The 16,427-nt window shown below is 37.9% G+C and overlaps 1 protein-coding gene across 1 annotated transcript in view; it reads right to left on the bottom strand.

Annotated features, from left to right (window-relative positions):
- Window positions 1–16,427, bottom strand: part of STXBP3 (syntaxin binding protein 3) — a 60,069-nt gene that overhangs the window by 31,513 nt on the left and 12,129 nt on the right. Inside the window, exons 5-7 of the mRNA XM_075558921.1 lie at window positions 12,527–12,605; window positions 10,275–10,375; window positions 4,294–4,448 (exon numbers count right to left, since the gene is read on the bottom strand). Coding sequence (XP_075415036.1) covers window positions 4,294–4,448; window positions 10,275–10,375; window positions 12,527–12,605 — 335 coding nt within the window. The remainder of the gene's footprint in view (window positions 1–4,293; window positions 4,449–10,274; window positions 10,376–12,526; window positions 12,606–16,427) is intronic.

The raw sequence follows: 16,427 nt of genomic DNA, 5'->3' as shown, positions 1-16,427 counted from the left end.
TAATGACTGGTGATTCGGGAGTATAAGTTGGAAACAAAGAAGAAAGCTCAGTAGTTGGGAAACAGGGGTGCTGTAATAAAGCTGGAGACTGCATGACAGAATTTTGAGACATGAATACCTGTGGACCTCACCAGATGAAATATGTGGGGGAAACCCCCCAGAATCGCCATCCCTTCCCCAAAAGCTAGGTATTTACAGTTTCTTTTCTTTTATAAACCCCATACTGACTCCACACTCCCTTGCCCCAACTCATATATACAAGAAAAAAATATAATTAGTGCAGCATGAGTTATTCACTCAATAGACTCAATATCTACTAGTAACCTTGGTAAAGCATAAATTGTCAGTCTCCCAAATATGTAATAATTACCACACTGATTGACAATAATTAAAAATTCAATAAATTGTCTAAATAAGTCTGATATAATCTACATGTAAATTAAGTGTTTTAAGTATATAGTTCTATGAATTTGGCAAATACATATCTGGACAACTGCATGTTTACAGGTTTTACGAAATAACCTTACCACCTTCAAAGTACTCTCCATTACATTCATTACATTTAGCAAATCCGTGATTCCATTTTTGGAAACATTTTTCAAACTCATCTGTTTGGATAGATGACAGTACTCCCTCAGTTTTTTCTTCACCTCTTGTCTATCATCAAATCACTGTCCTTTCATGTCCCTCTTCATTTCAGGAAACAAAAAGAAGTTGCACAGAGTAAGGTCAGGTGAGTAAGGTGGGGCAAGTGAGGCATGCTGTATTTTTGCCCCAAACTGGCACACTAAGCATGAGCTGGCGCATTGTCATGGTAGTAAAACAAGTCCCCCATCTGCCACAAGCCAGGCACTGTTGTCGCATACTGTTACTCAATCTTCTCTGAAGCTCTAGACCAGTGGTTCTCAGCCTTCCTCATGCTGCGACCCTTTCATACAGTTCCCCATGTGGTGGTGACCCCCAACCATAAAATTATTTTTGTTGCTACTTCATCACTATAATTTTGCTACTGTTATGAATTGTAATATAAATATCTGATATGCAGGATGCATTTTAATTGTTACAAATTGAACATAATTAAAGCATAATGACTAATCACAAAACAATATATAATTATATATTGTGAAATATTTATTTCTAAGTAAATGAAATTACAAGTAAATGAAATTTTGTCTTGTAGCATAGTATAGCATGGGTAACAGTCTTCATGCCAGGTACTCATATAAGGGTGTATCTGCATTTGGGCGGACCCATCTGGAGACGGATAGAGGAGTAAAATGCGTTGTCCGATGGTCTTAGGTGACCCCTGTGAAAGGGTCACTCAACCCCCAAAGGGGTCGTGACCCACAGGTTGAGAACCGCTGCTCTAAATAGAAAACTTGATTAAGTCTGACCTGGTGGAACGAACTCCAAATGTACTATCCCCCTGCTCACATTAAAAAAAAGGCAAATGAGCATCATCTTGATCTTTGATTTCACTTGACCAGCTTTTGGGGGTGCGAGGTGATGATGGCATCTTCCACTGGCTTGATTGACGTTTGCTTTCAGGGTTATAAGAACAGCACCATGTCTGGTCACCAGTAAAAAAGTCTGGGTTGTTCTTTTAAAGCACAAGATGCTTCCACTCAACGTTCTTTTTGCCGGTCAGCCAGAGCCCGAGGCACACACTTCACAGCGACCCTTCTCATTCTCAAATCTTCTGTTAAAATTTGCTGAACTGAGCTCCAAGACAGTTCAGATAGTTCCCTATCTTTTCAATGATCTGTCGCCAGTCTTCGAGCACAAGTGCATGAATTTTGTCCACATTTTCGTCTGTTTGAGAAGTTGACGGACATTCAGAAAAAGGTTTGTAATCAATCGGCATTTTACCTTGTTTGAAATGAGAAAACCATTCATATACTTGAGTTTTTCCAATAGCATTGTCCTTGTAAGCTTTGTTTAATATCACAACAGTTTCTGTGGCATTTTTCCTGAGTAGGAAACAAAATTTCACAGCCACATGCTGTTCTCTAAAATTGGCCATCACAAAAAACAAGATTCGAGCAAAACTGCTTTTATGAAAAAATTCACTGTGACCAGAGATACCAGGCGATGCCACTGGGTGTATTAACTCAGAGCAAGTTGCTCGATGCTCGCCTAGTGGGGAAAATGCGCACTATGAAAACTCTGCCTAACAGAGCTTTTTTTCTGTTTTGTTGGGGGTGGATGTACCCCTTATATAAACATAGGAATCAAACTGACAACATGTGTGGGAAGAGACAATGAAGAAGCTCAGTATGATCAGTCAAAATCAAGGACAGGGATCAACTGTTGAACAAACCATCAATTGTTCATATGTAAGTTCAGGTTAAAGTTGAAGAAAATTGAAACAAATCCATGAGAGCCAATACACCATTTTTAATATTTCCCCCTTGAATATCTAAACCATCTCAAGTACAAAAAGCACTGGAAGCCCTTAATAGTCTATGCCAAGCAATTTGGAAGACAGTTACCTGGCTGACTAACTGGAAGAGATCCGTACTGATGCCCATTCAAAAAGAGGTGACCCCACAGAATGTGGAATTATAAAACAATATCATCAATATCAAATGCACGTACGCTTTTGTTGAAGATAAAAAATGGCTGCAGTAGCACATTGACAGGGAACTGCCAGAAATCAAGGCAGAATCAGGAGAGGATATGGAACAAGGAACATCAATGCTGACATCAGCTGAATCTTGGTTGAAAGCAGACTACCAAAAAGATGCTTATTTGTATTTTATTAACTATGGCATTCAACTGTGTTAATTATAACAAACTATGAATAGCATTGAGGAGAAGGGGCATTCCAGAACATTTCATTGTGTTCATGTGGAATCTGTCCATAGACCAAGAGGTAGTAGTTGGAATAGGCCTGGTTGAAGATCAGGAAAGGTGTGTGTTAGGGTTACCCTTTCATCACGCTCACTCCATCCAAATGCTGACTACAAGAACAAGACATCAAGATGGGAGGGAGGAAGGTTCATTACCAAGCTGTGATATGCAGATAACACAACCTTGCTTGCTGAAAATAAAAAGTACTTGAAGCACTTGATGTTGAAAATTTTGAAAAAAAACTAATAATCCCCATAACTGGACTAATAGATAACATCATGCTAAGTGGAGAAAAGACTGAAGTTGTCAGTATTTCATTTCATTTCCTTCTTCCCTTCCCCTTCCTTCCTGCTTCTTTCTTTCTTTCTTCCTTCCTTCCTTCTTTTCAATTATGTGTGTGAAGTCTTTATTTTTCAGGCCAGCCCAGACTGCAGAGGGAACCTTTAGAAGGGGCTTGGCCTCTGGTCGTTCCTTTTCTATCATTTAGGGGCTTCCATAAATACTTCGTGATTGCTCTCTTGGTAGAGTTTTATTACTGGTTAGCATATGCTTCTTTTAGATTCCCCAGGACTGCCATGACTTCAGCAGCCAGATCCTTGCAGAGAGAAGTATTCATTTTAATTAGATCTACAATCAATCCTCATGGAAGCAGCAATCACAAAATTAAACAATGTATTCCACTTGGAAAATCTGGTGGATCTGCAAAAATGTCACTTTGAGAACTAAGTTGCTCCTGACCCCAAGCCACGTTATTTTCCGCTGCCTCATTTCCATGTGAAAACTGTACTCGTGAATGAGGAAGACCAGTGACAGACTGATGAGTTGGAATTGCGGTGCTGGTTACGAATTCTGCAAGTACCACACACTGCCAGAAGAACAAACAAATTTGCTCTGGGGGAAATACAGCCAGAAGGCTCCTACGAAGTGAGGATGGTGCTACTTTGACTCACATACTTGGTACATGTTATCAGAAGAAGCCAGTCCCTGGAAAAGGCTTGGCAAAGTAGAGGGTCAGTGTAAAAGAGGACACCCTTAACCAGATGACTGACCCAGTGGCTACAAAGGCGGTTCACACATGGTGGCCGTTGTAGGACGAGGCACTGTTTTGTTCTGTTGTACATAGGGTGACTATGAGTCGGAACCACCTGGACGGAACCTCGCATAAAAGCACTCCCTACATGTCAACAAAGACACATTTCCTACATGCTTTTTGAAAGCCATGAAAAATGTCTGTAAATCATACCAAATTTAAGCTGTGAAATTCAGTAACAAAGGCTTAAAATTAAACTTAAGGCTTAAACTTTAAATCTCTTAGCTGCAGAACTTAAATTACGAGGACAATAAAGTCTGCAAGTCAACAGGTAACAGAAGCCCCACTTACCTGTATAAGGAACAGCCAACGGAAAGCCTAGCCTGCACAGACACTGCTTCGTGCCTTACCTTTTATATCTTACTCCAGGATTTTCATCCAGGGTGGCACACACTGTAACTATCTGCTCAGCCATCACTTCCATGATGGCATCTTTCTCATTTGCATTGTTAGGGTCTGGACTGTAACAGTAATAGAACGCATCTGGTACATCAAGAGTATACACCTAAATCAGACCAGAAAAGGCACACCATCATTCTAGAGACTAGATTTTTAAAGTATATCAAGACAAAGCAGCTAGTACTTGGGACAGTAAAACATTTAAGATACTTGCACTAAACACAGTGTTTCTTGAACCAACTGTCTTTACCTTAGTCCCACCTCATTTTCTCTGACACCTTGATCTTATTTATTTTGTTGTTCATACATACAACATAGACCAATTCAACAGTTTCCACTTGCACAGTTCAGTGACGCTGATTACATTCTTCAAGTTGTGTAAATCCATTCTTGCCCGGATTATCTGAGTTGTTCCTCCCTGATTAACATAAACTCGATACCCCCGCCCATTTCGTATTTAATCTTTCAAGTTGCCAGTCAATTCGATCCTGCATAACCAAAGTGAAACTCACTGCCATGAGCTGATGCTGATTCATAGCAACTCTACAGATAGTTCTTAAAAGTGTACCGTGCTCAAGGGAAGATCCTTGTTTACTAGTTAAGCTAAACTACTGTTCTACTTTTAAATGACTTCGGGACTATTTGGTTTAAGGTTTAAAGATGATCTTAGGGCAACAGTTTCAGGGGCTCACTCACTCTCCATGGCTCCAAAAGTGTAGAGTCTATGAGAATATGAAATTCTGTTCTGCATTTCCCTCTTTTGACCAAAATGTTTAATAATGGTAGCCAGTCACCATCTAGGTCTCCTGGCAAAGACTGTTGCTCCTGGTGGCAATTAGCCATGTCTCTCATATCATCCTTTTATTCTGACTTCCCTCCTCTGTTGCCCCAAGGAAACAGAGACCGACCGTGCCTTGGATGGCTACTTGCAGGCTTTTAAGACGCCGGACACTTCACAAAGAACCCAGAGGGAGAACACAAGCAAGCAGCACTACACATGCTGTTAGGCCAGCAGTTCTCAACCTGTGGGCCGCGACCCCTTTGGAGGTCGAACAACCCTTTCACAGGGGTCACCTGAAGCAAAATGACAGTTTGAAGTAGCAACAAAAATAATTTTATGATTGGTGGTCACCACCACACGAGGAAGTGTATTAAAGGGTCGTAGCATTAGGAAGGTTGAGAACCACTATGTTAGGCCAATTAACCGAGCTGTCCCAAGGAACCATGACCGAAACCTTCCAATCGTCAAACCAATCCCATGAGGTGTTTGGTTGTATATAAGTTACATCTGCAGCAATTGTGTGTGTGTGTGTGTGGGGGGAGTCGCTTCTTATAAATATGTCTATCTAACTTTTTACAAGTGTCTAACTTGCTGACAGCAGTTACAATAATTGGCTCTGCAACTCCATTCTTAATCAAGGAGATTTTCCCATCACCACTAACCTCCTTTACTTCCTCTTGCTGCCACCTCATAATCACTAATAAGTTTTAGCCTCTATCTATCTGCCTTTTTTTGACTTGATGTAAGTGAGGCCATAGAGGATTTGTTCTTTTTATTGACTTATTTCTCTGAACATGTCTTCACGCTCCACCCATACTGTCACAAATAGCAAGTTTTCACTTCTCCTCCTGGAATCAGTAGCATTCCGCAGTTTAGATGTACATTTAATTTATCCATTCATCTGCTGATGGGCATTGAGGATGCTCCCACCTTTTGGCTATTGTGAACGGTGCTGCAATGACAACCAGTGTACAAGTCTCTCTTTGAATCTGTTTTCAATTTTGGGGGGATATATAGCTAAGAATGGAAGTCTTGGGTCACAGGGTAGCTCTATTTTAAGCGTGGGTTTTAAGGACATGACACACAGTTTTTCATAGGGTTATACCTCTTTGCATTCCCATTAGTAGTGGATTAGGGTTCCAATGTCCCCACTTCCTTCCCAAGGTCCCTACTTTATGCCTTTTGCTTTGTTTTTTATCCTGGGGGGGGGGTAGTTGCATCTCACTGTGGTTTTAATTTGCGTCTCTCTGAAGGGGTAATGATGCCATTTTTGTTGCAATGTTTATCCAAGCCCTTTCCATTTCATGACTGGGGTATTTGTCTTTTTGCTGTTAAGCTTTCAGTGTCTTACAAGTATTTTGATCACTGGATATTTGTTGGCTATATGGTCATTGTTTTCACACTTTTCTGTTTCAATTCTATCTTGTTTAGTCTAATTCTTGTGTCTTTTATAGATTGTACTGTTTCCTTTACACTACATGTCCAATAAATGGTTGAAGGAACTGGAAGCAGTCTAAAATAAAAATCTGCTATCTGGTACATGGAAATGCAATAAAGCAAAAAATGGGCCTTATATTAGACATATATTAAATTTCCATAGATGATACATGTATTTAATTCTATAGCTTGTATTCCTATGTCCTTAAAATTGGAATCTACTATTCAAAATGGGATGGCAGTTTGCCGCACTAGTATGTCTTGAAATATATTCTGTGAAATCGTACAGACACATTAATTCAACCAAAGAAAGCATTTATTTATGTGCAAAGACTGTATTAAAAGTTCGTCTTCCCTTTTCCTCTTTTCCAACGCTCCCCACCCTGCCATGAAATGTTCTTTGTTATTACCAAATGCTGCCTTCATCTCTGCCATCCACAGTCCGCTTCATAAGAACAGACACGCTTCCTCCAGCCACCCTGCCTTCACACTAGCTCCATTCTACTCCTCCCTCCATCCTGTCTAGAGCCTGTCTAGCATCTGTACCAGACTTCGTAGTCCTGAAGATCAACTGTTCAGAAACTCGCCTGTATTTTTTAATACTTCCCATCTACTTGCAAAATATCATTCCTTACGTTAAACCCTCTCAAATGTGAAGAGAATCTTTCTTTAATCCTTCTAACTCTTGGAAAAGGAGGAGTGGGTCAATTTTCTTCTTCGTGTCATTTCTAAATAAGGGTGAATGTCCAACTTTGCGTCTTTGGAGCACTACCATACTGACTTTACCAATCTCTCCTGATTTACAGAGTTCTACTCTTCCTAAAAGGGGCCTTGGTAGTATAATGGGTTATAGGTTTGACTGCTAACTGCAATGTCAGCAGTGTGAACACATCAGCCTTACCTCTGGAGATAGGTGAGGCTGTCTCCTCTCATGAATATCTATAGCCTCAGAAACTCCAGGCAGCAATTCCACTCTGTCTTATAGAGTCACTATGCATAAGAATCAACTTGATGGCTGTGTGTTTATTTCTTACTATTCTTTTGAAGGAACACTCGCATTGTTTGCAGGTAAGCATTGGCCTTATAACTTCAAAGTCCGTGGTTCAAACCCACCAGCCACTCCAAGAGAGAAAGATGATGTTATTCCATCCCACACAGATTTACAGCCTTTGAAAGTGTGCACAGGGTCTTTGTGAGGCAGAATCACCTGGACACCAATGGGTTTGGTGGGTTTCTTTATTTTGGTTTGGTTTACTTTTCCTTAAAGACTTTAGGATGACCCTCATCATTGACTGCTCAAGCCCATTTCCTGCCATCAATGTTGGTAGAATTTGAAGCCTCCTACAACATATAGTAAAAGCTTACCTATAGAGACAGCCTTGTTATTATACCTTTACCCTCCTGCTCTCATTTCTGTTCCTACTGCTCTTTTGCACCGCTGGCCTCTGTAACTTTGTATTTACACTATTCTCACCTGCTGGAATATCTTGTCTCTCTTCATGTCTGTCTTATAAAATCCTACTGATTATTCAACTACTTCTCCAATTTCCATGTAAGAATTAATTACTTCTTATAGCAAAGACTGTGATCTGCCTCCCCAAAAGCCATTCTCTCATTACTTTCCAATAACCAAACCATTGAGTCAATTCTGACTCACAGCAACATCCCAATTCTGTGTGTGTGTGTCAGTCAAATGCTTATCTAAAAATACATTTCTCAATTTCTCATGCAGCACTTAGGTACAGACATGGAACCAAATTTTAGATGATGGTATACATGAATGAATATTATGGTATATATGGAAAAACTCCTTAAAGAGAAGACAGCCTTTTCCCCCTCCTCTTCATTCTGCTTCCTCAACTGAGGGCGTGATCACTTGAATGGTCCTCTTGACTCATGAGACTCATGGCTAGTGTACTAAGTCCCCAACAATTTTGTAGTCATTATACCAGCTTTATACTTTCTATTTCCTGACTACTTTACATGAACAAGAAATAAATAGTCCTCTTGTTTAAACCACTCAAAGTTTAGATTTTTCTGTTATATGCAGTTGAACCTGATTCTCAATAACACTGGTTAACAGATCTGTAAGAGGGCAGGGCACATAAACTGTTCATCTTTTCACCGCACACTACTTTGCATCTAGCAGACAAAAATGCCCACTGAACATGATCTTGATGAGTGCTGAAATCAGCCTTTTCTCATTGAGCAGAACAAGACTAACATTTCATTTCTATGGCAACATGCAAAACAAAAAATCCAAAATAGTTTCACTGTAAGATCTCCAAAACAGATAGAATTTATTAAGTAAACCCTCTTATGCTGTTTATCAAGGAAGTAATTTAAATGCAAAAAATTCCTAAGGGGAAAAACATAGCAGATAGATTGGACCTTAAGCAAGTCACAGTATTTTGCAGAGATTGGCAGGGAAAATATGTAAGAGATTTCTCTACATGGAAAGACAACAGGTTCTTTCCATCAACTTAATCAGCTATTTCCTTCTTTAGACACAGCAACTACAGAGCTTTAATGATTTTTTAAGGGTAAAAACTACTTACTTTCTGTACAACAGCATGACCTAGAGATGTTTATAATATTTACCACCCTGCTTTTTACATCCCATATTATTTCAGGTAGCCTATTATAATCTATACTAAATTTACTTATCATTAAAAGGAAAAGGTTTCTAGTTAATTTCTAGAAACAATTTAATGTTAGGCAGATATCTTAAAATTTTATAATTTGGATTACCATTTCTCTTTGCCAAAAATAGCCACAACTTGAACAATAAATCTATCTAGGGCTTTCTTAACCTTAAAAAATATTGGCCTTCTAGTTCCAGATAATAATAAGCTATTTTCATACTATAAGATGCTAGCTTCCAAACACAAAGAACAAAACACAACAAAATTAATTTACTAGCTGTGTGATTTAGGGACAGTTACTTAACCTCTTTGCACCCTATCTTCTTATCTTTAATATGAAAGTAGAATTAACTTCCACTTCACAGAGCTCTTGTGAGTTAAATGAATATGTGGAGCACTTTAAAGTATTACACAAGCATAAGTGTCTACTATTATTACTTTTTTTTATTAATTAAAGGCTCATTTACCATTCCAATGGCAAAACCAAACCTTTACTTTAGTAAGTTAAATGATTAAGTACATCACATCATATAGAGAGAATGAAAGACTATTCATTTTATATCATAAATTGTTACATAAACCAAGGGCTTAATAGAAAGTAAATGTTTAGAAAATAATTATGGCAACATATGTACAAATATTCTTGATACAATTGATGTATGGACTGTTATAAGAGCTGTATGAGCTCCCAATAAAATGATCTTTTCATTAAAAAAATTGTTATCTAAGCTAAATGAAAAAGTCTTATTTTTCTGGAGTCATCTAACAGAAGATTGTGCTCAAATTCTCTGATTTTAAAATTCATAGTGCTGTCACTTGACAACTACAAAGGGCTTGTAGCAGATGTGAAATTTAAGTCCCACTTTTCATTATTCATGTTTGATTCCAATTTATTGCCCATGTTTGTCTTTTCATCATGGGAAATATTTATTTGCAGATTATGTTTAGAACTAACCAAATATATCTAAAAACATCTTTTGAATATGATCTATTAACAAATAAATTCAAAATTTCATGACTTTAAATCCACTGTAAACTAAAATTTTTTAAAAAGAGAAAAAAGAAGTACCTGAGATTCAAGTGGAATGAAGGAAATATTTATTTCTTTACATCTTCTTATTGACTTAGAACAAGAAGCTTTAATTTTGTTGAAGAGACTATCAGGGCAAACTGAGAGGGAGAAAAAAATTGCACTTAATTAATAAAATTTGTATCCTTTTAAACAAAGCATTCCAATATGCAAGACAATACAAACAATTTTTACACAAAAATGCATTATATATATTGCATATTTCACCCTCTCTCAAAGGCATTTTCATAAGGCCCCAAATTAGTAGTGTGCGCTTACAATAATAGAGAGGGCATGTGTGTGTGGCATATATTCACTGATTTTAACAGAGTAATTTTTATATATCAGAGGTAAATACACAGAACACATGTATTCCAGACAAAAAGAGTATCATAGAAATTCCATTTCCCCCATTTGTAGCCACAACACCCACAGAGATATTTCCTTAGAGCTCCAATAGCACAGTATGCTATAAAGAAAAGGATGCCCAAACTCATGGTTTATGAACCTGCTGCAGCATCCTCTTATACGCTTACCAACTACTCCAAAGCTGCCGCTAAGTGATCTTCGATGCAGCGAACTATACCAGTGCTCATTATTCTGTGAGCCACAAGACCTCTTCTCTAATGCCAGGAAGTCTAAGATTTGAAACTTGTTAGTTCTAGAACTTAGCTTTCCCCCGCCCCCTTAATTAGTTATATTAATTCAAGGTTGGAATATCAACCATAAGTCACTGGTGTTTTTAACATGATGTACTTTAGACTCATGATTCCTAAAGTTAAAAAAGTCTTCATATTCATTAAATGCTACCAATTCCATAAATATGTGAAGTTCTATATAATATGATCACTTAACCGACAAATACTTACGGTATTTCTAAAAATGCAAATCACTACTAGGCATGAAATAAAGAAGAATGTACTACTTAATGTCAAGATAGCAACAGCAGCAAAGACTAAAATTTAATTTAGATAAATGGTATTTTTATTTCAAAGCACAATTACTTACTACATTACAATATATAATAAAACTGTCTCTAAACGTCACTGTGATTCTTTTTTTTCAGCATTTTATTGGGGGTTCGTACAGCTCTTATCATAATCGATACATATATCCATTACTTTATCTGCTTTCTTTAATACATATTACTGTAAGGGAAATGTGGTGCCCTTAACCTCCCTGGAGGTCTAATTATGTCAGTAATTTTGTACCCAAAGCGGTACATTGTTTTGCATAAAATTTGTTGTTTTATATTGAAAGCCTGTAATTCTTAAGAAATTACTCATTTTAATCTCTCTAGCAGACATTCCAGGTATGATAAACTGTAATACACAATTCTGTGAGTAATTCTAAGTCACTGTCAGTTACCTGGTCTAAAACTCCTTTTGTGCTAAAATAACACTTTTTTGATGCCATGGACAAAAAATTTTCCAAATGACAGTAAAAGAGCAGGCAGGGCACTGGAGACTGAACTAGGACAAATCTGAGGTGATTTGCTTTGATACAATGTAATTCTCACGGGTTACACTGTATCACTGTGTGTGTGTATGTCTCTTTTAGACTCCCAGTTTTGAATTTCCCGCCCAGTTCTACCCCCATGCGGTGACACTGCACGCAGAGACCAAACTGAAGGAGGAAGTTTGATCGCTCTGCCATCATAGAGACTGGACCGGGGAGCAGATAAGGGACTTCTCTGCAGTGTAATCCCGAGTGGGGCTCGCAGTTACCGCTTCTGACAGTTAACATTTCCCCTGAGCCACACTCGGGATCACTGCCAGGGAGGTAAATGTGAAAAGCCTTCAAAAAGGTTATAGAAAAATTCTAGTATCTTTTAATTCCACAACTTTTAAGGCCTCTTGTATCTGTCAAAAGTGGAAAGTTATCTCTTCAATGTCATGTAAACAACCCCATTTTCCGTTATACAATTAAATCTCCAACCGAAACTTGGATTAAAAGCACAATCTTTCTGTCATCAGCATAGAATTTGAAGGCGAACTCTCCACCAAGCTTCTCCTCCCCCAACAGGAGCAAAGATGATTATCAATGCAAATTAGTTTTGAATGGCTTCTTTTCATTTCTCACCACATTAGGAATTTTGATTTGATATAAGCTTATATTTTTAAGTTCTCTTAACCTAATTATGCAAATAGAAAATAACTAGTACTGTAAGAGTACTATAAAAATTAAACAACTTAATGATTCTAGAATAAGTTTCCAAGAATGAAACAATACTATTAAAAGAAGCTACTTACAGTCAGTGAAGTATATATACGCTGCCTTGTATTTGTTCTCCGACTTACTTGAAAAGTCACGTAGAAAACAATCTACAGACTTAAAAAAGGATTAATGTTAATACATGTTTCATTAAATACTAACCTAAATGTACAAGCTTTTGAAATAACTAATATAATTTTACTTCTATAAAATTAAAACGTTACTGGCTTACAGTTTATTTAACTTACAGACTGACATTTTTTAAGATGCCATGTTTTCTACCCAGTGACAAAGAGTAAGGAAGCAAGTTTTTGTTTTCTTTTAATAAAACACTCACACTCTACATGTAATTCTTTTCTGAGTGTAAGATGTGTTATTATTTCCCTAAAAGGCAGGCTTTCCTACGGCAGTAAACATGAAATATAATAAAAATTGAGAGAAAAAAGTTCCACATTCATCAGAGAAAACCCTCTATGTTCTTTAGAAAAATACATCAGTTACAAATATATTTACCGCAACTATTGAACATTCTAGATAGAAAATAAAATGAATAATCATCCTAAGTTGCCATAGAAAGGTTTAGGTTATTTTTAACCATTTTGTTTGATGTTAAATAACTCAAAATCCAGGAAGAACTTAATGTTCTAAAGCTTTGCTAAAATAACCTTCCAAATTAAAAAAAAATGTGCTTAATAATATGTTTACCATACATTAATGGCTGGCTGCTATTCCTAGAAAGTTATCCAGAAAACAACTAGTCCAAAGGCCTAAAGGACCACAGGAACCCAGCCTTCACTCCCTGAGACCAGGACAACTAGATGGTACCCAGCTGCCACTTCTGAGCATCACTCCCTGAGACCAGGACAACTAGATGGTACCCAGCTGTCACTTCTGAGCATCCTAACTGGGATCACAACAGAAGGTCCAGGAGAGAGTAGGGGAAGAAATACACAACCAAATCATTTTTTAAAAGACCAGATGAGTAGTGTGATAAAGATTAATGGAACCCCTTTGACACTCTTCCAGCTTGGAACTGAACTGTAGGTCAACTTCCAGTCAAACAATAGACAGACCTCTACAGTGAAAACTATCAGGACAGTGTGATGCACTCCTCAGAGCAGTCAATTATATGAGACCAAGAGGATAGCATTTCCCCCCGAATAAAGCTCAGAAGACAAAAAGGGCCAGGAAAGAAGGACAAATGGAAGTGGAATATAAGGAGAAAGTAATAGAGTACCATTATATTATGGAGACTACAATCAATGTCACAAAACCAAAACTCCCTGATGCCAACTCAGAGTGACGCTACAGGGCAAGATAGAACTGCCCCTATATATTTCCAAGACTGTAACTCTTTACGGGAGTAGAAAGGTCCGTTTTTAGCTCCAGGAATAGCTGGTGGTTTTGAACTGCTGACCTTGAAGTTAGCAGTCCAACAAGTAACTATGAGCACTCCCCAATGTCACAAAGACCTCTTTAAAGTACTGAAGAGCAAGGATGTCACTTTGAAGACTAAAATGAGCTTGATCCACGTCATAGTATCTTTAATTGCCTCATGTGCATATTGTACATTGAAGAAGGAAGACCCGAGAAGAATCGATGCATCTGAATTATGGTGAGGGCAAAGAATATTGAAATTGCCATTAACTGCCAAAAGAAGAAACAAGTCTGTCTTATAAAGGGTGCAGCCAGAATGTTCCTTTAGAAGAGAGGATGGCAAGACTCTGTCTTACTTACTTTGTACATGTTACCAAGAGACCCGTCCCTGGAAAAGGGCATCATACTTGGTAAAGCAGAGAGGCAGTGAGAAATTGGAAAACTTTCAACAAGATTGATTCACACAGCGACTACGACTGGCATAACAATTGTGAGGACGGTGCAGTGTTTCAGTCTGTTGTACACAGAGATGCTATGAACAGGAACTGACTCAACAGCACCCAACAACTAACAACATCATTTTTCACTGCCCTCTAGTTTAGAATAAGTATATCAGTTCTTTATTACTCACACTGATCCTATATCCAGAGAACAAAACACTTCCTGGTCCTGAGTCATCCTCAAAATTGCTACTCTGAGTCTTGTTTTAGCCCCTTTGTCAATCCAGCTTGTCAAAGGTCTTCCTCTTTCCCACTGATCAAGTAGGATGTCCTTCTCCAGGGGCTGGTCCGTCCCTGACGAGCATTCTTCTCCAACACCGACATTTAAAGGCATCAGTTCTTCTCTAGCCTTATTATTCATTGTCCAACTTTCACATCCCTGTGAGGTGACTGACAATACACAGCTAGGTGTAGGTCAGGGACACGTTACTGCAACATCTTTGCTTTTTTAACACTTTAAAGAGATACTTTGTAACAGCTATGCCCAGTGCAGTAAGTCGTTGATTTCCTGACTGCTGCTTCCAGGAACACTGATTGTGGATCCAGGCAAAACGAAATCCTTGACACCTTCAATCTTCTGGTGATGCTGCTTTTGAGTCCAGTCGTTGAGAATATTTTTCTTCTTTACGTTGTGGAATAATCACACTGAAGGCTGTAGTCTTTGATCATCATGAATGGTCTGAGCCTCCTGGCTTTCAGCAAGGTTGTAGTTCTGCATATCGGAGGTTGCCAGTGAGCTCTCCTCCAATCCAGATGCCAGGTTCCTTCCCACGGAGTCTGGCTTCTTGGATTATTAACTCAGCATATAGATTAAACAAGCATGGCGATAAGCTATAACTCTGACACCTCTCTCTCCTTTTTGTACACCACATAGAATCCTTTTTGTTCCATCTGAACAACTGCCTCTTGGACTGTGTACAGGTTCTGCATGAGCACAGTGAAGTATTCTGGGATTCTCATATTTTGCAATGTTATCCATAATTAGTTATATTCATGCATAGCCAATGAAACATCTTTCTCATAATGCTGATAATGGAGTTGAGTTTATTGTTGAAAAATTAATTTGATAATATATTTTCTTATGATAAAGCTAATGATTTTACTTTTAAGGTTCTTGATAAGAAATGACACATTCGTTTAGAAAAATACTGGCATCAGTCTATACTCCCACAGCAGTATATGGCAGCTGGTGCTCTATGACTCAGTGACGGTTAAACTGTTTTATTATTCATATATGTATGTGTATATATGTATATGTCTATGCACACGCATAAACAATAAAACATATAGTAACAAAAATATTTTTAAAAAATATCCCTGCCAATTTGCTAGGTGAAAAATGGCATTTCAACTGGTACTTACTCCAGTTATGAGTTTTCTCTGATGGAACTATGTGACATGAAATATATAAATGTCCTTAAAATTTAATCTTGCATCAATAGCCATTTGTGCTATTGTCTAAATAGTGAATATCTATTTTTTTCCTCCTCCTGTTTGCCAAAGCTAGAATAGAACTGAAATCAGGATTCCCAAATTAACACTCTAGGTAGCAATAAGCCAAGGGAGTGTTAGAAAATACATTCTGAGACACAGAAGAATATAAAGGAATTTGACACTACTAGGTTTCCAGAGACTTGACTCAAAGTCTGCGTTAAATTGTATATTTAAGTTATAATGTGCAGAAATGTCTTTTATAAAATTATATATATATATATACATGTACACACACAGCCCTATTCCTCATTATCTACTTTCCTGTTATCTGACATTTCACAGTTACCATAGTAAAAAAAAACCTATTATCTCAAAAACAAACAAAACAAATCTACTATCTGGTTCTTTTGCTCATTGATGACTTATCTTTGGCAGTAACCAATGCTGAAGCACGAGGCAAAAGTAATGCTGGCTGAGACTGGGTACAACTGTCTGTCAAGTTGGCTGGGTCATCATTCTCAGAGGTTTGGAAGTGATGTAATGATGTCATTTGGCAGTTACATAATCAGCTAATCACCTTTCATTTTGTGATCTGATCCAGTCACACTCTGTTTCCATACGATACTTC

The sequence above is a fragment of the Tenrec ecaudatus genome, chromosome 1 (assembly GCF_050624435.1).
Source record: "Tenrec ecaudatus isolate mTenEca1 chromosome 1, mTenEca1.hap1, whole genome shotgun sequence".
NCBI classification, from domain to species: domain Eukaryota; kingdom Metazoa; phylum Chordata; class Mammalia; order Afrosoricida; family Tenrecidae; genus Tenrec; species Tenrec ecaudatus.
Note: the sequence above shows the minus strand (reverse complement) of the source record. Positions and strands in the feature narration are given on the sequence as shown.